Source organism: Culex pipiens, chromosome 1 (genome assembly GCF_016801865.2).
Source record: "Culex pipiens pallens isolate TS chromosome 1, TS_CPP_V2, whole genome shotgun sequence".
NCBI lineage: Eukaryota > Metazoa > Arthropoda > Insecta > Diptera > Culicidae > Culex > Culex pipiens.
This window is the reverse complement of record NC_068937.1, coordinates 121498098-121524950: the sequence shown is the minus strand read 5'-3', so window position 1 is coordinate 121524950 and position 26853 is coordinate 121498098. Positions and strand designations below refer to the sequence as shown.

Here is a 26853-nt window from a genome sequence, read left to right as displayed (position 1 = left end):
CTTCTTTGGGCATACCGAAGGCACCAAAAAAGTTTCAGTCGGATTAAAAAACACAAAAAAAATGGAATGGCCGAAATCTGAGAGAACTACTCCGATCTTTTTTTGTCCTGGTTCGATTATCCGAAGTCCTATACAAACCTGCGGATAATCAAAACTTCGAATATTCAAGTCCGGACTGAATACCATAAATAACGTTGTTTTAAAATTTGTACTGTATTTGCAAACTTTTTTTTTTAATTGGATTTTGCATGAAAGTACTTTTAGGTACTGTTGATGTTTAGAGCAATCTTTTATGACAAGTTGTGTATTTATTTCAAACTCTCCCCATTTTACAGCGCACACAATAGAGTCGTCTATCCGCCAATGCAAGGCATTTTATGATAATAACTTTATGCGCTTTTGAATTTCCCTAGCCCTGCCTCCCTCTTCCCCCCTGCGATTTCCCACACCGGGAAATGAGCCTGCCTACTGTGACGACGGTGACACACAATGCATGGTTGGCGTTTGGCACGGAGGTAAAAAAGGATAGAGTTTTCCCACGGCAACGAAGGGGGAGGAGGTGTGGGACGATTGCAGTTGTTGCATGTTACACTCTGTCAAATGCACACTCACACGGACTTTGCAGCGACGACAATTCTGACGAGGTGGTGAAAAGCTCCGCCGGGGCATATTGTGTTTGGGATTTTTTGTACCTTCTACGCTCGTCCCCCGTCGTTCCGGTTCCTTACCCGCCGGAACAGCACCGACAACTGATAGAAGCTTGACGCGAATGGAAACGGATGCTGTTACTGAAGCTGGAGCAGCCGTTTGGCGAAGATTGGCGTTTGGGACAGCCGTACCGGATAGGTAATTTCAATTATTTAATAAGCTTTTCCAGGTAATCTGGGTAAAGTATTACTTAGCACTCAACTTCCAAAAGAAAATCAAAAAGTGGTCGCCTACTGCGACATTCTGAGATATCATTCTGTTCAACGGTTGGTAAATTTAAAAAATCAACTTCTGCCGTGAAAGTTGCTGCTCAAAAAAAAACTTGCGCCAAATACTCCAAACATTTTACAACATATAACCCCGTTGAAGTCTCTTTTCTTGGGGCAGATTTGATAAGTTACTACCTACTATATGTGGACAACGCAACCAAAAAGAAAAAACGCCAGAAAATGACACGAACATGCGAGCTGGTACGCTTTTCGTGGATTTTGTATAAATTTTCACGCCTCCGTGATTCGAGAGCTAATTTAAAATGGTGATGCTTTTCTGTCCAATTTTATATTTTATTTTTATATTGCAGCCGCCGAAGAAGCTGGCGGTGGTGCCATACCGCGGAGCGTGATAAGTCAAGTCAAAGTGCGGTTTTAAGGGGGCCACCACACCACTTGGGGCAGCTAGGAGACTTACGTAAAGTGCCTCCTACTTCCCTCCTCCCACACCTTCATGTGTGGCTTTTACTGGACACTGCTGTGCGGATTGGGCTGCTATAATGCGGCGGACCTGTCGTAGAATAAATTTCAGATTTGGGCATGGCTGGGTTGAGTTTCTACTTTGCAACTACGCACGAAGGAAAGTTTCGAAAATTTTATCAGTTTGTGTCATATGAAAGTAGGTTGATTGTTTAGTTTGGAACAGTAACATCTACTCTATTCAATCAAGTTACATTGGAAAATAAAGTTATAAAGTCCATTTCAAACATGTTTTTTTTTTTGTAGATTTCACAAAGAATGAATAACTTAACATGTCTGATATTTGGCACAATGTAAGAGGGGCTTTTAAAAAATGTATTTAGAAAATAAAGGAAAACGATGGAATAATGTATATTTTCCTCAAAATGATGAAAAAAAATGATCCGGATTTTTGAAATTTTCTATTCTATTTATTCAAGCGTGAACTAGTTCGCTCTATATGATCACGAATCGTCATGCAAAACACACCTGAGCAACTCTCTACGAAATCGGCCGATTTCGACCATATTTATTTTTTGAATTTTTTTATTTGGCTCAAGCTTTGTGGGAGCCTTCCCTATGACCAAATAAGCTATTTTGCGTCATAGGTTCACCCATACAAGTCTCCATACAATTTTGGCTGCTGTCCATACAAAAATGGTACGTAAATAATCAAACAGCTGTAACTTTTGAGTGAATTTTCTGATCACCAAGTCTTCGGCAAAGTTGTAGGTTTGATTTTTTTTTTTTTTTGGAGGGTGATCCAGCCGCACATCGTTGATGTCGAAACCTCTAAACTGGGCCCTCGTCCAGTCACGTCCGTCAGTAGTCTTGTCGTACATTACAACTAGAACCAGATCTGCCAATGAATTAGTACACTTCGACCAAATAAACACTGACGCTGTATGGATCTGACTCTACAATAAATGCACAGTTGTGTGTTATTCATAAGTCCAAAATGTTCAGTTATTCATATAAGTCCAAACATTCATTTGCGGATAACTACCTAACTTGAATTGAATACAAGATTTAAAGCAACCTATCCGAAAGCTACTCTTATCTCAAATCCCCGACATTTTAATTATTAACGAAAAAAAACCTTTCTTTTAAAACCTGTCTGGCTTCTTTTAAAAAACAAAAAAAAATAACAGTTGATATTTTACAAGTCGTAAATTGAAAAAGAGACGACCATTTGTTCGTCAGAATTCCAGTAGATCCTCGATTCGCAACAATGGTCGATACAATCATAATCCGACAACCGTTAGTTCAACAGATCAACGAATTTAGTCCGATATCATTTCACTATTGATTGATCGAGACTCTATGGAAATTTTGACAAATCAGAATGGTTTTTATGGTACTTGAATGAAAATCACCGATTCTGATAGAATTACTTAATTCACTGTTACTAATTTTGTCCCTAAATAACTAAAGGCAAAGTATAAAAAGTTGATATTTATAGTTAAAATCCTAAATTCTACAAACACTATTTTTTTAAACCCGCATCCTAACCTGACACCCACATTAAGATAGGGAAAAATCACATATGTAGCGGTTCATTGTACAAATGTGATATTTCCACTATCAGAGAACCTCCTTGTCTCGATGACAGCTTACCGGCCATCGATTAAGCCCTGAGACTACGCCAAAGTGGGTTCTCGCAGTATGAAGTGGTGTCCATGTGTAGCAATGGAAGCTTCAGCAATATACTGAACACTTCGATTTTAATTCCACATCGAATCAAATCATACTCTTTGCCAAACAAGCATCAAACCTATGACACTCATTATGACAAAGCCCAGGGAAAGTTGTAGGTATTGTTGAGAACTATTGAGAAAAAAATAGGTACACGGAAAAAAATTGCAGATTTTTTAATCAACTTTTTTTTCACTGGAACTCAATTTCCAAAAATATGTATTTTTTGATTTTCGAGATTTTTTTATATGTTTAAGGGGACAAAAATCCACAACTTTCAGGCCATAGAGAAACATGGTCAAAAAATCTTCCGCCGAGTAATGAATTTTTGAAAAAATAATGATTTTTGGAAAAAATCAAAATTCATGCAAAAATAAATTTGATGTTATTTTTAATGTAAAATAAAATTTCCAATCGAAAAGTACTTTACAGTTTTTTGATAAAAGGCTCTGTTTTCAAGATATAACCATCGAAAGTTTGATTTTAGCGAAATATTTGCTGTTTTAGATTTTTAAAAATAGTGACCATGAGTGACCATTTCTGAAAATATTCAGAAAATTTGCATTGAAGATTGGACATCGAGTTGCTGAGATAGAACCGCTTTAAGAAAAAGAAACACGAAAATTAAAGTTTCCAAAATCTCACCAAAACAACCCATCATTTTCTAATGTCGGTATCTCAGCAACTTATGTTCCGATTTTCAATGTTAAAACATGAAACATTCGTGAAATTTTCCGATCTTTTCGAAATAAATATTTTGAAAATTTTTAAATCAAGACTAGCATTTTAAAAGGGAGTAACATTCAATCCTTTTTTTTTTAATTGGCTAAGTCACATAAACCAAGGCCAACTTCTAACCCTAGAGTTTTCTAAAATGTTTCAATGCTTCTACAAGATCAATGCTTCTACAAGATCAAAAATTTGTTGATAAGTTGTTTTTTTTGGCTATTTGTCTTCCTCACCTCACTGAGGCAAGGCTATAAAATCACTCGAAAAATGAACTTCTTAAATACACCTCCTAGATATACCTTAACGTATACCTATCGACTCAGAATCAAATTCTGAACAAATGTCTGTGGGGATGTGTGTGGACATGATTTTTGTCCACACGATTATCTCAGAACTGGCTGAACCGATTTTGGCAGGATCCGCCTTATTCTGATCGTGTTGAGGTCCCCTAAGACCCTATTTAATTTTATTCTGTTTTGTGAAGTACTTTTAAAGTTATGCCATGAAAAAGTTTTTTTGTAGCTACAAAAAAGGGTGATTTTTGCATAACCTCAAAGGCCGGGTCTTTTTGCTTACGCGCGAGAGTCCCGCAGCATGCGTATCGCCTGGTTGCCCAGTGCTTAAGCAGTGTCTGCGTCTCTTCTGGGAAAAGTCTGTATTAATTATGTTGCTTAATATATCATTTTGTCTCGACAAAGATTTACACGAACTTTTTACTGAAATATAACAACTCATAATACATTGTTTACTAAGACTAGGGGGACAGCATGCATTTCCATCGCGCACCTAATGTTGGCATATCAGCACTTTTAAATTCAATTATAGCCCCCCTTTTCTTCTTTATTTTGGAGAGTTGGTAAAAAAAAGAATTGAAAATTGCTGTTATGGTAAAAACAATAATTATGAAAATGAAAAAAATAATAAAAAAAATAAAAATAAAACTCTTAAATTAATTTGTAAATACAACCTAAAATACAACATGAATGTGAGGAAGGCATCAACCACCTTACGGTGGATAAAGTAACGTTTTTAGAAAGAAACTCGCCTAGAGGCGGAGTTGAGTTGTAGAGAGTTATACGCGTTATACTACGTTGCCATGCAGTTGTTTGTTTTACCTTTGATATAGAAACATCAAATTACCGTAGATTATGATGGTAGTATTAAATTTACTTCTGTAATTCAGTAATTTCTGTATGTCAGTATTTAATTTACTCACCACAAAAGCATCAGTATAAACGAGACACGTGTGACACTTACGAGAATCAAGAGTTAATAAAATCAAATTCAAATGGTAAACAGAAAAATCAGTGAAGAAGTACAAATCAGTAGAGCAATATATAAACAGGAGAGAAAGCTGGAAATGGAATGAAGAGAAATCCCGTTCTGCGATGTTCAGGTACATCCACAACAGTTGACTCGACATGCTGCGAATCAAAACAATACCGTCTGCAATCACAAATTACTTCCCTTTCCCACATTGACGCGCCCCTTTCTTTTAGCCGTCTCAACTCTGACCCTCGCTGGTCAAAGTCAAGTTGATCCAACAGCACTACGGATGTAGTTAAGCTCCTCCCGGGATGCTTCTCGCCTGGGCGTCAACCGACGAGGTACGATCAGTATTTACTCATCATAAAAAAATCAAACAAAGTATTTCATTAAAAAGAAACTTTGTTTGAAAAAAAAAAAACAGCCACAAAGGCAAAGAAGCTTCAAATTTAGGATGAACAAAAAAAAAGACAAAAGTTTAGTTTATGGAACGTTTTGCAGCTTATTTAAATTTATTTTGAAAATTATTGTCTTGTTTGCCAATGTTCAACAGTAAAAGGTAAAATTTGTCAAGCTAGACAGAAAAAAAAAATACAATCACCCAACACCTTCACCACTCCCTCCCAACGCTTTCCCACGTGAGCCGAGACACGTGCCCAAATGTAACGAAAACATCGTCACTTCACCCACGGCGGCAGGCACGAGAAGAGGGGGCGCGTAAAATTAGACAACTCACCTGTTGCAGCGAGGGCATCTCTCCAACCCGGTACAACGTCAGTTTTCCTCCGGGTTCTGCTGCGTATGTGTGTGTGTATATGTTGTACGTGCTCACACTTTTCCTCCCTTTCGCTTCAAGATCAAACTCGTCCTTTTGCTGATAATAAGAGGGAGTCTTTCCTCTCTCACTCACTTACTCACTGGTTTTGCGCTTCCTCTCTCTCTCTCTCGCGGTGCATAAACTTGCTCACACTGAACCGTCAACACGTGTCTTTAATGTTCCGTCGGCGGCGACGTTGCCCTTAAAGTTTTTGGTGCGACCGCGTCGTCGTCGTCGTTGTGGGAACGGAGGGCTCAAGGCCTCGAGGCCGATGTGGTTCTGCAGATTTTCCACCCGTCGGAACCCGTCTGCCTTCCTTCGGTACTTTTTTTCTCCTCGCGAGCGCTCGAGAATGTTTTTAATTTGCTCTAGGAGCTTTTCACTTTCGTCCTTTGCCACACTCTCTGGTTCCCCACTCGAGAGTCAAAAGTGGAAAAAAGAATCCTTGTCGCCACACTGGAAAAAAAAAGAAATAAAAAAAAGTCATGTTAGAGTCACGGGGCAGACACACGCACTGGGTGCAGGAGGAGAATTCGAATTCTAACACTCGGAAAGATGACGATGCGGTGAGAAGTTGGATACGCATCATCAACTCCGGTGGGGCCTTGCTTCGGCTGAGAGTGACACTGCAAGAATATGGCCTTTGCTAACATTGGTCTCTTAACTCATCATTATATATGTAGCTGAAAAGCCTGACTACTTTACAAGTTTTCTGCAGAATCGGGAGAATACGATTTAATCACAGACAAATGCACTTAGACATTGAATTTTTATTGAAGGCTCTAATTTGTACATATATTTTTTTTAATTTAGTCTAGATAACATTATCTGTTGTTGTTAAAAAAAAGCATACACGAAAGAAGTAGTAGGTGTTAGAAAAACTGAAACATCCAAATTCAGCAACATTAACTAAGCGTCAAGTGCGTCAAGTGCGCCAGCTGCAGTGGGAGCCACACGGCAAATTTTCGTGACTGTGAAAAAAAAAACGATGAAATTTTTCTGTACTTTTCCCCAAGAAGTCTTGCGAGTTAATCTATTTTGCATTTTTTCTAAAACCCTCTCGTCCACTTGTCTATATTTGCTCATAATTTACATATGATTCACTCACTCTTTCTCTCACCAAGATTTGCCGCCGACTATCTTCGTCCGCTTGTATGGGAAAACGCAGGCTTTTTCGTGTTTGAGGCACAAAATAGCCTTCGGGGGGGCCAATGCAAAAATCTTCAGACTTTTGTACGCCGCGCCGCCGTTCGGCATCTGCTGCTGGTTATAGGGAGAACGTGTATTAATGTTAAACAGAGCAGAGTGACGAACGCGAACACCGTCCGTCGTCCGTCCGACGTCGTCGTCCTGCCGATGCGAGAGAGAAAATGTTCACAGTTTTGTATGTGTGTTTGTTGAATGGGGGGAAAAACCGCTGAGCGAGAGCAGGGAAAACTCGGAAAATTTCCGTCTTCTCGGCGAGAACTAGGCGTGAAAGCACGTTGTCGACGAGGACCGACGGCGGCACACGAGAAAAGATGTACCGGTTTCTGGGGAAAAGTATTGCAGTTGGATGTTTTTTGCTCCATGATGAGACCAAAATCAAACATTAAATTTGGGTGCAAACACTCTAAATATTTTTTAAAGCTTTTGTACCCTACTTTCAAAATCGCTTTTTTTTCAAAAAACTTTAAGTGTAATTTAAACGGCTTAAAACCTGTACTTTTATAAGAAAAAAACTGTAAAAACAACACCAAGTTTGTATTGTCCCGAAAAGGCCGATGCAAATATGTTTCAACGATCTTGTCCCTCGGATCTGGGCGGAGTCGAATAAGGGGGGGGGGATATAAATATTGAAATAACATGCCATAGTTTCAACATTTAAGTTTGTATTTTTTGCAATTAGGCCGTTGCAAATATTTTTTGAAGTTTATGTCCCTCGACTCTGATCAAAGTCGAGGGGGGGGGGGGGGGGATAAAAAAAGCTAAAAATTTGAAATTATAGGCCACGGTATCAAAATTTGAATTAAAAAAAGAGTTTTAAAATGCATCATACACCTGTCCAGTTGTTTCGCAATCATTGATTTCCAAAATTTCTAAATAGTGACGAAAATGTTATTTTTGCGAGAAAACAAAATTTTTGCTGTGCTCGTCATTTTAATTTTATAAAAGTTCAAAATATTTTTAAACGAGTCCAAAAATGTTAAATATGATTATCAATGCAGAAAAAGGCATTTAAGATTGTTCTCAGTTGATTAGACTTCTATTTCCATTGAAATTATGATATTTGTTTGAAAAAAATATTTTTTTACCCCCTGATTTTTCGGATCAATTTTGAAAGAGGGGGGGGGGGGGGGGGCGACATAAACTTTGAAAAAAATTTGCAACGGCCTTATTAGTTTTCAAAAAATGTAAAATTTGACAAAAACAAAAATTTTTGCAAAAAAAAACTTTTTGCGATAGGGCAAATATACCCTTTTTATTCAAACACCTATCTTCGTCATATGAAGAGTTTGATGCTCGATTAAAGCTCAAAAAATACTATTTAGGCTATAAACTTACCAGCAACAGCACCGCCTCAAGTAAGCACACACATTTATGCCATTTACTGCCAAAAAGATCAAATTTAATGCACTTTTGATCATAATTTCTATTTTGTGAGACCATTTCTCATCATTTTGTTGAAAACACACATCTGCACGCAAGATGAGAGTTTAACTGCTTAACGAAAATCGTCATCAATATATTTTTGCATGCGCTAACGTTTTCAAAGCTCTTAAGATATGAAATTGCTTCCAACTAGCAGCAACATGTACATTTGAACATAAGTTAGTCATTGACTTCAAAAAAAATCCCGAAACATGTAAATAACTAGCAAGCGCTATCAAAAAAACAAACGCACCAAGTCTTTTGACGTTTGACTTTTGACGACCCATTCCAATCGAAGTCAGAAGAAACCCGAGCGAGAAGCGAAGGCAAATAAAGCACAAAGGGTGGCCACCAACACCACCAGCAGCGCCTGTTGAAGTGAGCAAGTGCTGCCAGGAAACTTTCGCTATAAATGCTACTTTTCGTGAGTGTTCGTGTGTGTTGTTTCATCACAATTGGCAGCACTAAGCGGACCCAAAAGAGCGCTGGAAGATAAAAGAACTAAGGGACCATCCATAAACCACGTGGACACTTTTTTGTGATTCTGTTATCCCTCACCCCCCCCCCCCCCCCCTCGTGGACCATTGTCCATACAAAAATAAACTTTTTTGTATGGATCGTGGACAATCGCCATACCCTAGATAGGCAAAATGTAATGATAGGAGGTGGTAGAATAGACCAAATAATACCAAAAACAAACATAAACTAAACAAGATAAATGCAAATTAAAATACTAAAAATTATACAAGAAAAACATAAAACAAGAGAAGAAATCGATCATTTTTGGACCTCTCGATTCCCGGGCAATTCGGTCGAGACTCCCGGGACATTTTAAACATATAAATATTGCGCAATTCCCACTAACTTGGACTTCGCACTAATTTATTGCTATCGATCGCACTATTGCGACTTGTCAAACTGGCTTGGAATATTTCAAATTTTCTAAAAAATGATCAAAGCGAGCCGATATTACTCGCTTGTTTTTTAGCTGTCAATCGCAATTTTGAAGTGCGGAAGTCTAGTTTAGTGGAAAATGCGACTGGAAATGAAAATAAACAACAGCTGGTTGCCTAGTTTTTCAAACTCATGTTGTCAAAAGTGCGAGAGAAAAGTGCGGGCCAAATCCAAGTTACAGTGCAAGGATCAATATCAAAGCAAATTTATATAAACTAATCAGAAAATTATTTGGAGAATCCTTAATTGCTTCGAACATTGTATGTGAAATGTTCGATGTTCAAGTTCTTCTCTTATCTTCTTATTCAGAAAGTGTAAATTTTAAATTCCAATAATTATAAATGAAAGCAGCTAAAAAATGTGGTCCACAAATGTATCTTAAAGTAGCAGTTACATCCCAGATATTAAATCTCGAGCATAGCAATACTCATAGTCTGTTTATTTAGTCCCTAAGTTAATTTGGCTGTATCAAGGTAATTTCCATTTTTTATGTTAATAAGTCATTTTGTGTTTCACGTCTACCACAATATTAAATTCTAGAGATTTTTTTTAAGCTATTGCCTTTTATAGGACCTTTTCAAAAAAAAACTCTAGGATTATATTTTCGGGGAAAAAACTCTGGCGATCTTTGTGAACTTATTGTCCGCCAATTGTGAACATTCGGGATTTCCGGATAACTGTAAATTTTTCTTCAATGAATATTTATAATTGACATTATAAAAAGGAAAAAAAAAATGTTTTAGTCGTTATTTATCATATTGCAAAAATCTCGATACAAGGAAATTATATATTTTTTGTAAACATGTTAAACTTAAATTTTGAGTCCCAAAAAGCTCAAGAAACGATCTTGTATTTGCAGATTCAGAAAAAAATCAAAAGGTACTTATACTGCCGTTCTACGCATAATTGTCCCATGTCAGTTTTGGACGATTTTGACTTTATGACATTTTTAAGTTTAGTTTGATGTGTACTTTAAGAAAAACACATAAAATCTGGTACTTTGTTCGGAAACTCATTGAAAACAACACCAAGTCTGTTTGTCCCATCGTTAAACTTCTACGCATAATTGTCCCACCAAGTATTTTCTTACACGGAATCAGTTTTACTAAGCATTATGTCTTGTTTGTCAGTTGTATAGCAAGATAATCACAAATAAGGGTGATAAACTGCTAACTGGGGCGATTAGGGACACATAGGGCGAATAGGAACCCACGGGACAATTATGCGTAGAAACACAGAAATCGGTAGAAAAATTTCAATCGCGTTTTTCTCAGTTGCACTTTTTTGAACATGGGACAATTATGCGTAGAACGGCAGTATAGTTCCTCAAAATAATAAAGATACTTAAAATAACGTTTCATAGAATAAGTATGAAAACATTGTATGTAATTTCACTTAAAAAAAAATATTGCTTTTCCTTTTAAATTGTTGCCACTATTGGCATAGTAAAAAAAACTCCCGGGTCCAGGGAATTCCCGGAAAATGACCAAATTCAACTCTCGATTCCCGGGAATTCGAAAATCTCGAGAATCGTCACCCTCTAGCCAGGTATACGAGTTGTCTCCCTAGAGAAAAAAAAAACATGTCTCGGTAGAGTCGCTGGTCGGCCGTTGGACTCACAATTCAAAGGTCGTCAGTTGGAATCCAGGGGTGGATAGGAGCATAGGTGTAAAAAAAAGTTTGGATTGCCTCACCGTTTTCGGACTCCTAGTTTCAATAGAGAACGCTCAGGCCATGCTGTTAGAGCGAACAATTTATTTAATTTTATGATGATTTAAGTTGGGTTTCATTAACCTAATTTTCAAAAATGTCTGTATTTTTTATGAATTTTGTCAGAAAAAAGGTAATTGATTAAGTTTAGAGCAAAAAAGAAAAAAAAATAATGTGCAAAAAAAAAAAAGAGAATCAACTTATGAAAAATATCAACTAGATGAACAGTGGTATTTCCAAACATCAGACTATTGACATCACCACCTGCCTTTTCTCGACATCGTCATCGGAACCAATTTTCCGTCGGAGGAAGGTCTCTTCAAACCGACCAATACTGGGCGTGTTAACGTCGATATTTAAAAAAAAATCTTTGCCAGAAACACTACTTACATCGCGCATATTTATCAAATAACTGTAAATATTTCGCACAAAAGGCTTTTCAAGTTCAACACACAAACCGTCACTGCCTTAGAACTGAACTTTCTTTTGTTTTTTATTCTCGTGGTCGAAGAACCTTTTTTCTAGTTATTGTTTCCCTTTCGTCGTCGACGTTGTTGTTCCTTTCAACGACTCTTCGCTTTTTTCTATTGTTTCACCCTCCTATAACGCTATTGAACGTTTGTCGTTCTCCCCACAAATCCCTCCTCCACTGAATTCCCGCGACTGCTGACAGCAGCCGGAATCACACTTTAATAATCCAAAAAAGAGTCCGAGAAGGAAATAAAGTAGAAGAGAGAAAAAAAGGATGCAAACAGATAGTTGGAGATGGAAATCCTCCTCGTCAAGAGCATCGGCTCTTCCTCAGATGATAAAACGATTGCACAAGGCAGCAGCAGCGGGGGCTGCGGAAAAAAATAAATGTAAAATGTTCGACGAAAATGCAAAAAAAATCACCCTGGTGCCGCCACTAAGGAATGTACTCTCCACCAAAGTTCTTTGCCCGCCACAGTTGTACGATGAAGCACCACTACCGTCGCAAAAGGATGCTGGAATGGTGGAGGATGTAGAGGGAGTCGATTTTTCACGGTGAAAAATTAACGATTTCACGGCATTGAAATTTGTTTTGGAAAGTTTCTCGAAATTCTAAGGGGAAAGCTCTTCAAAATTCATAACAACTGCAAAAAAAATCAAGCCGCATTTTATTTAGTTTTTTTTTACAAAACTAATACAATACAAATTTAAAAAAAAAAAATATTGGAAAGAAAAATTTCAACCCTTTTAATAGAAATCATATACAAATACACAACATATTTTTACGCAAGTAGGGGAAAGTGGGGCAGCAGTGGAAAACAAGCTATGGAAATGCTCGTTATAACCCATTAAAAATGTTAAAACATCTGTCGGATTTTTGTATAATCATCTTACTCCAGGTCTTGACTGAGACTTTGATAGAACAAGTTTTTGAAAAATCCTGTTTTAAATGTAAAAAAATGATTTTAAAATTTTTGATTTTCCGTACGTTCTACTCAACTAGTGGGGCGAGACGAAGAACCCGTTGGGGCAAGAGGAACAATGCATGAAATAACATGTCTGAAGTTTTTTTTTGAAAAGGTCCTAAAAACCAAATTTTCATTTTTTGCTTTTTGGGTGTGTTTGAATACCCCTGACTCAAGGCGGTTCTAAAAACACCCAAAAAGCAAAAAATGAAAATTTGGTTTATAGGACCTTTTCAAAAAAACTCCAGATGTTAATTTGCTAACAATTGAACTGTTATCACTTAGATACATCAGATTTGAATGTATTTGAAACGTTTCATTAATTTTTAGATTTAAAAATAATATTTTACTAAAAATTTGATTGTTTTTACGGAAAAAAAATATTACTTAGATTATAAATAGTAAATTTTTATGATATCACTTTATTTCGTATGGACAATTTTTTTTAACAATTGTTTATCAGTTTTTAAGTACTTTTATGCATTTATTTCACAATAAAATATGTTGTTGCAGCAATTCGTATTTTTTTTTTCATACTAAAAATCCATATGGTGCACTTGCCCCACCTGAACATGATTTTTTAAAAGCTCTCAACAAAAATAACCAACAGTTAAATCATACTTTATAATAGGTGCAAGTCATTGGTAGGGACGCTTCTGATTTAGGAAAAATAGCATCTTGATAAAATGAGCCTTAAATCGAACCCTAAGCCTTATTTTGTACTTTCCAAATATTATAAGAAAACAAAAATTTGAAAAAAAAACTTTAGCGTAGTTTTAAACTTAGTAGTTTTAAATTAGGGGTCATACTAAATCTCGACAGTAAAAATACGACGACGAAAAAAATATTGTTTAATTTCAAAGCACAATTTCGACACTTCTATGAACATTCAACACAATTAAACAACATATTTTTAAGCAAGGCCAAGCATCCAGCCTCCAAGGCCTTGGGATAATCGATTCTGGACTAAAATAATATGATAAGCAACGCGGGAAACTGATAAAAAATTGTTTAAATTTATTTTTATTTGGCCTAAGTAAGGAATGAAATAGGCATCTTACAACGAAATGCATCACCTATAGGTACCAGCAAAATTTTAAAGCACACTGCAATCTTTCACAGCAATCGTGAAATCGTGAAAAACGCCCATCTCCACCAGATCAGCTCTACGAAATCCAACAACAGTTCGTCCTTCCGTCGCCGCCGACTACTGCGATGACATGTACATATAATTCGCAATATGCCACTGGAACAGAATTTTAATCAACTAGACCTACCGGCATTCAAGCTTCAAGCTCTTCTCGCTAGGATGTTTGAGGTTAATTCCACTTTTGTCCTGATTGTCCTTGCTGTGCTGCGGCCTCCGTGTGCATGTGTGCGTGCCCGGTTGCCGAAATCTCACGCAGATTCGTGCCTCGAAACACTAATTACGCGAATGCACTTAAACTATTACTAGCAGAAATCGTCCTAAACTAAAGTAACCGAACCACTCCTCCTAACCTAACCGATCGCGCTTCTTCCGGCGCCCGGTTCTAGTGCCGGTTGTCGTCCCGTTCGTACACACCTTTTTTCGCGAAAAAATGCCGGCTTCCACGGTTTGTTCTCTGCACGGGCACCACACAATGCGGTTGTCGTCGTCGTCACAGTGTGCTGGGGTCCTTCCTGCCTCGTGTGGTCACTTGTTCCGTTTCCGGAGTGCGTCTTCTGTAACCGTTCACACACACACTCACACTTTCACGCGCGTACTAACAAACGAAACGGAAAAATAGGAAAAAATTCTTGGCCTACTGTGTTTTTTACTAAGCACTGTTAGTAGATTGCACTAAATTAATTTCTTCCGCTCAAAGTAGGCTTTGTCAAGATTCCGTCCGACTCGTCCAAGTGACTGTGAAGAACTGACCGATGCTTCAAAACCTTCCACGGGAAGGTTGGTCAGAAAATCACAGAACCATGACGTAGTTGAGAGAAAGATCTGATAACTTTGGGTGTGTTGGTGAGAGAGATGAGAGAAACACTAGAGAGGAAAACAGGCACACATGCTTACTTTTCACACACGCACGCAACACAAAAGGAACTTCCGGGGGAGACGTTAAATGACGTAGTGAAGAAATTCTCTGTGTTATGTGGTTTCCATAATTCCACGATTAAAATCATATTTAATATGAATATAGATATTTTTACCGAGATTTTTACTCTGTTTTTTCTTGAATTTCGAAGGAAATATAAGAGCATCCAATTTGAAAAAAAATATTTCAAATCCATGGCGGTCACAAATTATTTAAAAAGTTTGAGACGTTAAAACATGAGGGGTTATTAATAATTTCAAAATTTTGCTTTTTAAAATGAAGGGAAAGCACTACACTGTAATCATGTGCCATAATTTGGAAGTATTTTTTTAATGTTGATATTGAACCGGTTCGAGAGAAATAAATACAGTCAAGACTCGTTTATCCGAAGGCCACGGCAAATTTCCACTTCGGATAATCGATACTTCTGATAATCGAATCACAAATCACAAATTCCTACAGAGCTGGATATTCTTACATTATTCTAGTAGAAAAATTTGGTCCAATGGAAGGTCCAATAAACCAAATTTTCAGTTTTTGCTTTTTGGGTGTTTTTTAATATTCCTGACTCAAGGCGGTTTCAAAAACACCCAACAAGCAAAAAACTGGAAATTTGGTTCATTGGACCATTTAAAAAAAAACTCCAGAAATGTTGCACCGTTCTAGCAGAATTCTGGCAGGCCCAGCTCTGCTAGAATATTTCGTGACTGGATAAGCATGACCCGTAAACTTCTCTAAAGGTGATTTTGAATTTCAAAATCCAAGATGGCGGTGATGAAATAATGAAAAATACATTTCAAAATTGAATGGGCTTTCAACAATTCAAATTTTACTAAAATTAGGTCGCAAAGCTTGAATTTTATGTTAAAAGTTAGAAAAGTTGTTTCCGAAGTCCCATTCAAACCTTTGAACAATCAAAACTTCAGATAATCGAGTCTGGACAGTATCAGGATATGGAGGAACAGCATAGAATTAAAATTTATTTTCAATTCAATTCAAAAAATCACTTCGCGGCCCTTCTTGTCGATTTAATTATGTTTTGTATTAAAATTAAAGTGATGCATTTTTTTAATTGTTTTATTTTTACCGTTGTACATAAAAAGCAGTCCTATGCTAAAAAAACTCTGAAGTTATATAGAAATTTTTTAATCCAAAATGGCGAGGACGAAGTATTATTGAAAAAATGCATTTTTTTTATTTAATAGGCTATAAACAATTCAAATTTGACTAAAATGGGGTCGCAGAACTCGAATTGGATGTTAAAAGCAAGCAAATAAAAAAAAATATACAAAATAAAAACGGTTTGTGTTTAGATTATCAAAAGTGTCATAAAAAACCTTCGAATACCGTAAACTGGGGTCAATCGGGGCACATGGGGCGTATTGGGACAGCAGTTTTAACCAAGTTGGAGCACAATATTTTGATTTTTCTGATTGGTTTCGGCTAGAACAGACTCAGGCCAACAAAATGTATACATCCATTTCCAAATTTAAAAGCTTTAAGTGCTCTAAAAACTGCTGTCCCTATTCAGACTGTAGTCCCGATTCACCCCAGATTACGGTAATCGAACTTCAAATAATCGAAACTTCGGATAATCGAGTCTTGACTGTATGTGAAAAATAGTAAATACAATTTCAATTTCAAAGAAAGAAGAAAAAAAATTAAAAAAACCAAACCGAAACTGAATTTGATATGCTTTCAATCACCCACGTGGTCCAGCTCGTTCCATTTCTACTGGTAGCGTCGACGCCAAACGTCATTGCACATCGCCCTTCATTTTCCCGGCGAGCGCCGGCGTCGCTAACGGAGAAAACATCTGTTTTCTGTTTTGATCGCCGTTTCGCAGCATAAACAGGCATGCTGCGAGTGTGTTCGTGTGAAACAAACACAAACATCATCGAAACATCAGAGAAGACACGTCAAAATATTCTGTCGCAACATACTGACAGTTCTAAGTGCAGAAAATTTTCCTACGCGTATCGCGTAAGAAAAGTTGATGAGTGATTTTTAAAGAGAAATCATTCAAATAATTTCTTGCAATATATTTGTGCGAGTGTGCTAGTTATGATTCGTATCATTTGAGAAAAGTTTTGCATGTAATGTAAAATGGTTCAATGTTTATAGTCAATACTTTTTACAACAGTAAATAATTTCCTTATCAGTTTATCTTTCTTATCAGTAAACCACTGAACCCGTGAGAAAGGTTGCAATAATCCAACGACAATGTTTCAGGTAAGAACGCTTTATCAATATGATGCGATTACATAAATCAGTTTTATCGAACTTTCCCCCACCCTTTCTTTTTTGGTAGTCGTCCACCGCGCCGAACCGGAAGGTGGCGAAGGGAAAGGTACTCGATCCGGACATTGGTAAGAAACAAACGCCAAATCACTTGGCCTATAAATAATAAAATATCACACGCACCTCTGCGAATTATTTATAGATTATTCAAAGGTGAAAAGCGTGCACAGCATCTCATCCTGGTGGGGAATCGGTGGAATCGCAATGGTATTCCGTTAAATGCTTCGGGAGTTTGAGCGATTTTAATAACTTGAAATTGTATTGCAGATTCTTTTGATCGGTAATCTAACCAGCTATAGCAATTCACATTTGCCGGATGCACTGAGAAACTCACATCTCGCTTCCTTCCCAAACGCATTCATCGCCGAACGCGCCTACAAGGACCTCAAAATCTTGAATGATTTTGGTCCCAAACCAACTGGAAGCTACGCAAACGAGGTGTTGGCGGTGGACTTTTTGCTGCGCGAAATATCCTATATTGAACAGCTCAGGAACAAGAATCAAAATCTGCAGGTGGATAAACAAATTGTGTCTGGGGGTTACGTTGGCGTGTACATGAACAAATCGGCAACCAGCGTGTACCGGAATGTACAGAACGTCATCGTTAAGCTGGCCGGCAAGAACTCGGATCAAGCTTTGCTACTTAATTGCCATTTTGATTCGGTAGCTACTAGTCCTGGAGCAAGCGACGACCTGTCAGGATGTGCAGTAATGCTGGAAATATTACGTGTAATGTCTCGTCAATCGGAGATCAATCAAAACTCGATTCTGTTCCTATTCAACGGAGCTGAGGAAACGCCTCTGCAAGCTAGCCACGGATTCATCACTAAGCATCGCTGGGCCAAAGAAGTTAAAGCCTTTATCAACCTCGAGTCGGCAGGTTCCGGAGGCAAAGAAATGCTCTTCCAAAGTGGTCCCCGCAATCCCTGGCTCATCGAGATGTACGCCAAAGCCATCATGTATCCGTTCGCGCAGGCAGCGGCCGAAGAGGTCTTCCAATCTGGCGTTATCCCGTCCGACACGGATTTCAGGGTGTTCCGCGATGCCGGTGGCGTACCCGGAATGGACTTTGCGTACACGGCGAACGGCTACCGCTACCACACCAAGTACGACTCGATCGATTACATCCCAATGGCGGTTCTGCAGCGCACCGGCGACAACATCCTGTCCCTTACCCGCACGATGGCCAACTCGGACAAGCTTGGCCAGCAGGGTCAGAACCGGGAACACACCGTCTACTTCGACTTTCTTGGTCTCATTTTCATCTTTTACTCCGCCGACACCGCGTTCATGATAAACCTGTCGGTTGTTCTGCTCTCCATCATAATCCCGTTCCTGTCGCTGGCCAGGCTAGGATCCACGAGCGGAAGTCACGGCCGGCAGATTCGGTCGGAAACGATGATCGGATTTGTGGCGACTTTCCTCGGAGCCGGAGTTGGTGGGGTTGTATGCTTCCTGCTCGCGTACCAGCTAGATCTGCTGGGCAGTTCAATGTCCTGGTACTCGTCGACGAACTTGGTGCTCGGAGTGTACTGCTGCCCAGCGTTGCTCAGTCACTGTATTGTCCACATGCTGTGCGGGAATGTCTTCGGTAGCAAAACGACCCCCCTCAGTCTGGCCCTGAAGGTGCAGGCCCGTCTCAACGGCGTCAATCTCTTTTGGGGCATGATCACGCTTGGCGTCACCTTCACCGGCTATCGCACTGCGTACATCTTCATGATTCTGATCTTCTTTTCGCTCCTGTCGAGCACGCTGATTTCTATGTTTGCCGTGCAAAACTCCGTCCACAAGTGGCTGTTCATTCACATGTTCTTCCAAGTGTTTGCCCTGCTGTGGAGCACACAGTTCTACCACATGATGCTGAACCTGTTCATTCCGATAACGGGCCGCATCGGGGCCTCGATAAATCCAGATCTGATCATCGGCGTGATGGCCAACTTTCTGACCCTGCTCGCTTGCAGCTACATGACCCCGCTGCTGTTTTTGCTCAAGAAGGTAGACAAGCTGGTGGGCGAGCTGGTGGCCATTACGTTGATCGCGTTCGTCCTGGCCTCGTCAACGCACGTGGGCTTCCCGTACCGGGATGATACGCTGCGGTCCCCGTCCGTTCAGCGGCACTACATCACGGTAAGTTGTGTGGTTCAAACATCATAACCGGCTAAACATTTCGTTTCACTTTCCAGCACACACTTCGCACATTCCACGACTACAGCGGCGGCATCCGAAAGACCGATTCAGGCTTCTTGCTACAGGAACTCGACCGCAACGCGAGGAAGACCATCGAGGGCATCGCCATGCCGGACAACATCACACCGATGAGGGAGATTCCCGCCTGCGAGACGGAACTGTTTTGCGCCATTCCGTTCTACTCGATTTGGCACCAGGTGCTGTTCGAGTAAGTTGTGTACGAGTACTCCAGATGACCTAGTTTTTCTACAGCACTGATCTCGTTCGCAGAAACTACTGGATTCCGGGACCGCAACCGTTGGTCCACTCTTCCGTGCGGTGTCTGCTTCGTCGCAAGGAGCAAACAGCTCGCCACGAGCACAAACTGCAACTTCAGCTGCAGGGTGACCATCAAAGCGCACTGGTAATCGGACCGCGGGCAGGGACTACGCTGCAGGGTTGGGACATCGTTGATGAACTAGCCGATCCGATCGAGTTTAACGGCCAGCGGGGCTACTTTGTGCTGATAGCTACCGGCAGCAACCCGGGACCGATGAACATTACGCTGCAGCTGAAGGTTAGTTTGGCATAGTGGTGATTAGTTCATGTTTTGTGGTTTCGAGAAATTATAATTGCAACATGGAGTTAAAGCTTCTGTGAAGTTTACCATGACAGCTGCTCTGCTTTTAATTTCTCGATTGACTGATGCACCGGACAAAAATCCGACAAAGAGTTTGTACTGATTTGACGTTTGCTGAGGGTGCCGAAAAGTTTGGTTATGTTACTGCTAGAGCACCTATTGATTTTGCTGGCCGGACAAAATTTAACCTCAATCTTTTTCGTGTACGTACACGCAATACATGCGCACGTAGAAACCTCTATTGTTGGAAACGGGTTATCATTAGTACCCATAGGCCGTTTATTTCAGGGGATCTGGTTGAAAGGTCCGACTAAAAACCCATGATAAAGTGACCGTGCGAGATTCGAACCGAACCGTCGTTCGAACCCTTACCATTTGCTTGAAACGTGGATCACTGTACCTCACGGCTAAGCACCTATACTTAGCATAATTTTTCCGATAACTTTCTTTTTGATTTCTAATATTTATTAGTATATTTTAATGCAAACGGGTAAAACATAAACACAACCTCATAGATCTAGGGTTTTTTCTCAAAAATTATTTTCCCTAAAAGAACACCCAGTTAGCAAAATCTAAACGTAGAAATATGTATCCTCCCTGCAAAGGCTTATGAATTGATCTCAGTTGAAAGGTTCTCCAAATCTCTGAATTGCAAATGTAACATCCTGGAGCAGAACAGTTAAATTCTAATAAAAACACTATTGAATAAAAAAAAAGAATAAACACAACCTTATTTCGGTGCGTCTGTCAAAAGACTGACGTTAACTCTTTCCTGTCGTCGTTCGATCTGTCAAAATCTACACGTCTACGCTGTTTTACTCAATCATGGCCATGTAACATTAGAAATACGAATCGCCATGCCTTATTACATTTATTAAATGACTTTCTTGGCGCATCTCTTTAGGGATGACCCGCAAAATACACTTTAAACAAGTTTTTATCCAATGAGGATGAACATTGTTTTTTTACACGTTATTAATTTTATCCTTTTTTTCTTTCTAGCACGAAATCGCCAACTACGACGGCCCGCTGGTGGACATTACCGTCACGACGACCTTCTGGGAGCATCAGAAGCACTTTACGCCGGTGTTCAACAAGCTGCTGACGCGCGTTCCCAGCTGGGCACACGTGGTGCCATCGGTTGCGGCCGTCAACGGGTACACGTTTTAGGGTGATTTCCTCCCCCTTTTTCCTAAACTGAGCTCAGAATTACTATTAAAATTTGAAGAAAAAAAACTTGTTCCACAGCTAGATTTCCAATTTTCAAGCAATACGCGCAGAACTAGGTGATAAGCTAAAGTGTTAAATCTGGATCATCTCAACTTGATATTAAATTATTCCTTTAAATTAATGAAGCAATATAAGCGCACGGTTTTGATGACCCCTTACTAGAAGTAGTAATGTACTTAGTGCTACAGATATTAAACGATGCACACGAAGGCGTGTTGCCTTGAAAGCAGTACGAACAAAGCTTAAAGTTAGTTTGAATACACTAAACTTTATTCACTAGTCGGTGATAAGACCAGTTTCTCTTATAGGATAACCCCTTTCTCTAAGCATTCGAATTTCGTTGATAAATCCAAAACCGCTAAAAGTATAACTTACAAGCTTTTAATTACTAAATATCGTCTGTGTTGTGTTTTGCATTCCGAAATTCCGTTACCCCTGACAAAACCCTCACGTGGCCGCGACCTTCTATTGACCCAACAACCTTCGGATTCGGTCAGATGCGGAACGAGACGTTGGAAAAGTTCCGGAAGCGCGATTGACCAACGATTGTGTGGCGACCTAGTAAGTTAAAAGTGTATGGTTTATTGTTCGAAATAAAGTCTTTTTGTTTAGAAAACATAAATGTTCATTACGGCTATCGACGGTATCACATGGGCCCACGAGGGGAATTTGTTGATAAGTTTTGTAAAATCTTGAGTATGTTTCTCGTGGTACTCCCAGAACGTTGTCACAATGGCAACATCCGCCAACAAGCCTTCGTAATGCTTGTCCGCGTATTCAAAGTCCATCGTTACATTCCAAGGCTCTCCTGGCAAGCCGTGCGTTATCAACGCAAAGTGGCCCAGTTGACCGTTGAACACGGTGGCAGGAACTTCATCTATCAGACTCCACCCGACCAGCTTCACTCCCGGCTTAGGTCCAACGATCAGCGATGACTGGATGCTGCCCTCCATGGTGAACGTCAACCGGGTTCGGTTATCACTAAGCTTCTCTCTGCCCTGGTACGCTAACGTGACCACATCGTCATCCGCGGTCGGTTCCGGTCCTGGCAGCCAGTAGTTGTCAAACCTAATCTGGTGCCACATCGAGTAGAACGGGACCGCGCAAAAGATCTCCGACTCGCACGTGTTCATCTGCCGCATCGGAATCACCTCCTCGGGACTGGCCACCCCGCGAATCATCCGGACCGAGTTGCGGTCCATCTCACGGAATAGGAAACCTGAATCGGTGTCACGGAGTAGCCCACGCTCGTCATGGTACACTCGGAGGACGTGCTGGAAGGATTGAATTCAAAATCAAACTGAGCTTGTTAAAGACCCAACAAACTCACCGTAACGTAATGCCGCTGAACGGTGGGCGCCTTGGCGCTATTATCCCGGTACGGAAAGCCAACCTGGGTGAAGCACGCCATCAACAGGGCGATCAAGATGAAAACCGTCAAACGCGAGATCAACTCGGAAGCCCTTTTAAGCAGCTGCACCAGCGGCATCATGTAGCTCCCGATCAGCAGCGTACACAGCGCCGCGATCGATCCCACCAGATATTCCGGATTCTTGGCACCTCCACTACGGCCCGAAATCGGCACAAACAGCTTCATAAACATGTGATAGTACTGGGTGGCCCAAAGCATCGCCAGCAGCTGGAAGCCCAAGTGTACGGCCAACCACTTGCGGGTCGTGTTCTGGAAGCCCATCACGGCGATCACCAGCGAAGACATGACGGACACCAGCAAAAGGACCATGAAGATGTACGCGCTGCGAATGCCGAAGAAGGTCAGCGGGATGACGAGCAGCGCCCAGAACAGACTCACGCCGATCAGGCGCGATTGCACCGTTTGGGACAGGTTCAGTGGGGTCTAATTGAGGTGGGGAGATACAACTGTAATAAAGGAGATCACACACTTCTTAACGATTAGCGTACCTTCTTATCGGCAAACACCTTGTTGACGATGACCTGGGCGAAGCAGTGACACAGTAATGCCGGGCAGCAGTACAAACCGAGGATGAGATACGGCGTGGAAAACCACGTTAGGGCACGTCCCATCGCGTCCAGCTGGCGACCCATGATCAAACAAGCGATCAGGCTCATTACGGTCCCCAGGACCGTAGCTAAAAATCCGTACACGGCCTCTTTAATGATGGTCGCTTCTCCGAGTCGTCGAACGGATCGACTCAAGCCAAAGTACGGCATCAAAACGGCAAGGATCGCTACCAGAGAGTTGATCGTGATGGCCGCATCCGTTGAGTAGCACACAAAGAGCAATCCCAGAAAGTCGAAGAACACGCTGTAACCTTTGGTGGTTTCCTCGTTGCCCGCGTTGGCCAGCTCGTCACTGTTGACCATCTCCCTCGTAAGGGCCAGAATGTTATCCCCAGTGCGCTGCAGAACCGGCAACGACAGGTAGTCGATGTTGTCGTACTTGGTGTGGTAGCGGTAGCCCTCGATCATGTGCGCAAAGTCCATGCCGGGCACGTGACCAAAGTCGCGGAAGATCCGAAAGTCCGTATCGGATGGAATCAACCCCGATTGAAACACTTCCTCGGCGACCGCGTGTGCAAACGGGTGTCGAATCGCTCTTGCGTACACGTCAATCATCCACGGATGCTGGGGACCACTCTGGAACAGTACCTCCTTTCCACCTGATCCTGCAGACTCGAGATTTAGAAAAGCGCTGACCTGTTTTGCCCACGGGTGCTGAGTTATGAAACCATGTGCCGCCTGCAGCGGAGTTTCCTCTGCACCATTAAACAGGAAGATGATCGAGTACCTATTTCGAACCGGTTGCCTCGAAATCACCCTTAAGATTTCAAGCATTACGGCCACACTAGCCCCGTCGTCGCTAGCACCAGGAGAACTTGCCACACTATCAAAATGAGAATTCAACATCAAAACCGGATTCGTTCCGTTGTCGTTCTCACCGGGAAGCTTCACCACCAAATTCTGCACGTTCCGATAAATACTGGTCAGCGGATTGCCCATAAACGCAATCGGATATCCTCCCGTCACAACCTGATGCTCCACCAGCACATCCTGATTGCGATGCTTGCTCGCCCGGATCAACTCAATCTCGCGCTTCAGATAGTCCGCAGTCAACTTTTCGTTCGCCCCACTTCCGGTCGGCTTCGGCCCAATGTCGTTCAGTACCTTCAGGTTCTCCCAGGCCCGCTCTGCGATAAACGCCCCCGGGTAACTTTCCAAATCGGCCCTCGTCAGCGCGTCCGGCAAACTGGTGAACAGATAACTGGACACGGTTCCACAGAACAGCATCAACACCACGCCGAACATGCCGAGCTGCGAGTCCAGCTGGTGCAGGTTGGGCTGCTCATCCTCCGGCGGCGAAGCCGACTTCACGACTTTCCCCTTTTTCTTGTCCACCATGGTTCCTTGAGATGTACGAACTCAACTGGCTCGTGGTTCGCTCTGAAACGAATGAGTACATTATTACACTCTTGTCTTATCAGCGAGATATGATAGCAACAAAGAAACGGTTAACTACCTGCGTTTATCTCGATAACGAGAGTTGAACAATCGGAAAGGATTGTGTCCCGCCGATGGGGTAATCGACGTGGATTCACAACAGCACCCTTGTTGACGATGATACCGGCAAGTTTGCTGGCTTACCAACACAGAGACTGCTGTGTTTGTGTAAGAGTGGTCAGATAATGACCATTCGTTTTATTTACAAGACTGTCCCATTTGAAAGTATGGAAACATTTTTTAAGTTTAAAACTATTAAATATTGATGCAACATAAAAAGTGGTGGCTGTCGTGAACGGAGACTTTCTTTCATAATAAAAACACAGATATTTAGCAGTTAACAAACAACACGTCTTATTCCACACAAATCAACCACAAAACTGATTTGACATTCTGCAAATCAGCCAGCCGCGCGTTCCTCTCGCTAGCGAGCTCAGTGAGCAATCTTTCACGTTAAGGCTAGTATGGAGATCGGAAGGAAAGGGGTCAAGAAACAGCTTTACGAACAGCAGAACAAAGGAGAGGGAGCGTTTTATTGGGGCTTTTCTTCACCCTCTCTGGCTTGCTTTCACTGCCGCTGCTGCCCATTTGAAATTTTTTTTGACCGATTCCTTCCGAAGTGCATATACCGCTTTAGTTAACAAGGCAATTTTTATAAAGGTGCACAGGTAGTTTTTTTTTGCTGTCAACATGGATTGTTTGTTTTTCAATAAAATTATTTTTATTAGGTTTTTTTTTATACTGGAAAACTTGGATTGTTTTGAATATTTATCAAAAAGTCGGCAGAAACTCCAGGCAACCTTTGACAACAGTCAAACATTTGTTCTGAACTTGCCATGTGACCATTCTTCTGCGGCCAACTCTAGTTATAGACGCCCGCGACAATAAATAAAACCAGGAATGTTTAAAACATTTAAACAAATTTAAAAGGAGCTTTCTCAATGTCGTTCGCAAAAAAAAACACCTAAACCATTTTCTCTTACTACGAACCCAAACAAACAAGCTCCTCTCTACCTTTATTACTACAGTTCCTCCTTCAACCGGAAGCGCTGGTGCTGGGGCGGTGGCACAACGTTGAAAAACTTCTTGTAGATCGTCTGGTTCTCGCGGCCGGCGTAGATCCGCTGCACCCACGTGTGGTCCCAGTTCGGGTCGAGCTTCTCACACGTCACGTACACCGTGCCATGTTCCAGCGCAAAGATGGTGCCGTTCTTGCCAAAGCCAACCTACAACAAGCGGAGCAATTTTGTCAAAGAGACATCCCGAATATCTGCTAATGTTACTCACATTCAGTCCCGGGTGGAAGCGAGGTGTTCGCTGGGTGGCCAGAATCGTACCAGCGGACACGGTCTGGCCGTCCTGGACCTTCCAGCCGCGGTGCTTCGGTCGGCCGTGATCCTGGGGGTTCTTTGTGCTGCCGCCGGTTTTCTTCGACGCAAAGCGAACCGAAACTGTGGGCGGAAAAGGAGGAACGTCAATTAATTAAAACGCGATTGTTTCGGAAGACACCAACTTACCTAGCAGCGGAAGCCTCCTCAGGGAGCTTTCGATTCCCAGCAGGAACTGTGATTGCATTTTGTCCAGAAAGATGGTCTTTTCGTGTGGTGGAAAACCTTCGTGCGTCGATTTACGTAAACAGTATTTTGAAGAACGCTTTGACGTTTCTCGCTGCACGCTTGTGACAGGGTTGCCAGGCCATCGATTTTTTTTAACTTTATTTACCGTGTCACGAATCTTGTTTGAAATTTCCCGTAAATATAATTTATCTTCGCAATTGGGTACTAAAGCCCTATGTCAATTTTTATGTACAACGGTAAAAAACACGATTAAAAACCATTTCTAATCACTTTTTTTCATTTTAATGCAAAAAAAAAAAAATTGACAAGACAACATTTTTTCAATGGATTAACTATGGTCCCCTTGGAACGAGCTGTCAAGTAGGAGCTTTTCTGTCAAGAAGGACCGCGAGGATAATTTTTCAAAATTGATTTAAAAATCCATTTTAAACTCTTTGTGGTCGTACAAAGGGTCATTGTACTCAGAAAAATAAGCTTTATCACTGTAAAAAATAATATCAGCAATCCAAGCTCCATTTTAGGACCCAATTGTGTAAATTTTACCAAAAAAAAAGCTTTTCTTATTTTTTAAGTTTTTTTGTTTACTTTTTCCATAACCTTTTTGTTATAGGCTGATATGCAGCTCGGAAGGAACGCAAAACTCCTAGCAAAAGTCCATAGAAAAAAACGCCCAAGAAACGGTCAAGGAAAGGGTCACGAACAAGGGGCTGGAAACTCTTAGA

At 40.9% G+C, this 26853-nt stretch overlaps 4 protein-coding genes across 6 annotated transcripts in view; 1 reads left to right on the top strand and 3 right to left on the bottom strand.

The window, feature by feature from the left end:
* The window catches only part of LOC120423819 (uncharacterized), a 54357-nt gene extending 39783 nt beyond the window's left edge, over positions 1-14574 (bottom strand). Inside the window, exons 1-2 of one of the 3 annotated variants that reach the window (XM_039587741.2) lie at positions 13952-14574; positions 5863-6399 (exon numbers count right to left, since the gene is read on the bottom strand). In XM_039587741.2, coding sequence (XP_039443675.1) covers positions 5863-5880 — 18 coding nt within the window. In that variant the 5' untranslated portion in view covers positions 5881-6399; positions 13952-14574. Of the gene's footprint in view, positions 1-5862; positions 6400-11628; positions 11762-13951 lie in introns of those variants that run through there. The other 2 variants (XM_039587742.2, XM_039587743.2) reach the window with 2 other exon arrangements.
* A 2110-nt stretch (positions 14575-16684) lies between these two features.
* LOC120423832 (endoplasmic reticulum metallopeptidase 1-like) lies at positions 16685-21470 on the top strand. Its single transcript, XM_039587775.2, has 7 exons — positions 16685-16972; positions 17052-17109; positions 17184-17248; positions 17309-19168; positions 19225-19436; positions 19499-19784; positions 20850-21470. The coding sequence occupies exons 1-7, from the start codon at positions 16964-16966 to the stop codon at positions 21015-21017; spliced, it is 2658 nt and encodes an 885-aa protein (XP_039443709.1). The 5' UTR covers positions 16685-16963; the 3' UTR covers positions 21018-21470.
* A 153-nt stretch (positions 21471-21623) lies between these two features.
* LOC120423833 (endoplasmic reticulum metallopeptidase 1-like) lies at positions 21624-24730 on the bottom strand. The gene is made up of 4 exons (XM_039587776.2): positions 24574-24730; positions 22998-24497; positions 22408-22932; positions 21624-22351 (listed from the first exon to the last, which is right to left on the bottom strand). The coding sequence occupies exons 2-4, from the start codon at positions 24453-24455 to the stop codon at positions 21686-21688; spliced, it is 2649 nt and encodes an 882-aa protein (XP_039443710.1). The 5' UTR covers positions 24456-24497; positions 24574-24730; the 3' UTR covers positions 21624-21685.
* Positions 24731-25524: 794 nt separating this feature from the next.
* Positions 25525-26231, bottom strand: LOC120423841 (50S ribosomal protein L27). Its single transcript, XM_039587789.2, has 3 exons — positions 26072-26231; positions 25842-26005; positions 25525-25780 (listed from the first exon to the last, which is right to left on the bottom strand). Exons 1-3 carry the CDS (start codon positions 26127-26129, stop codon positions 25577-25579), a joined length of 426 nt encoding a protein of 141 aa, XP_039443723.1. The 5' UTR covers positions 26130-26231; the 3' UTR covers positions 25525-25576.
* Between the last annotated feature and the right edge of the window lie 622 nt (positions 26232-26853).

What these genes read in the sequence shown, in the direction of transcription:
- LOC120423833 (XM_039587776.2), bottom strand. Translation starts at nt 24,455, where the DNA reads ATGGTGGACAAGAAAAAGGGGAAAGTCGTGAAGTCGGCTTCGCCGCCG. An exon ending in AGGTGTTTGCCGATAAGAAG is followed by an intron (nt 22,933 to 22,997) that starts GTACGCTAATCG and finishes CACCTCAATTAG; the next exon opens with ACCCCACTGAACCTGTCCCA. An exon ending in TTCAGCGGCATTACGTTACG is followed by an intron (nt 22,352 to 22,407) that starts GTGAGTTTGTTG and finishes CAATCCTTCCAG; the next exon opens with CACGTCCTCCGAGTGTACCA.
- LOC120423841 (XM_039587789.2), bottom strand. Translation starts at nt 26,129, where the DNA reads ATGCAATCACAGTTCCTGCTGGGAATCGAAAGCTCCCTGAGGAGGCTT. An exon ending in GAGGAGGCTTCCGCTGCTAG is followed by an intron (nt 26,006 to 26,071) that starts GTAAGTTGGTGT and finishes TTCCGCCCACAG; the next exon opens with TTTCGGTTCGCTTTGCGTCG. An exon ending in GCTTCCACCCGGGACTGAAT is followed by an intron (nt 25,781 to 25,841) that starts GTGAGTAACATT and finishes CGCTTGTTGTAG; the next exon opens with GTTGGCTTTGGCAAGAACGG.
- LOC120423832 (XM_039587775.2), top strand. An exon ending in GAATCGGTGGAATCGCAATG is followed by an intron (nt 17,249 to 17,308) that starts GTATTCCGTTAA and finishes ATTGTATTGCAG; the next exon opens with ATTCTTTTGATCGGTAATCT. An exon ending in TGGCACCAGGTGCTGTTCGA is followed by an intron (nt 19,437 to 19,498) that starts GTAAGTTGTGTA and finishes TCTCGTTCGCAG; the next exon opens with AAACTACTGGATTCCGGGAC.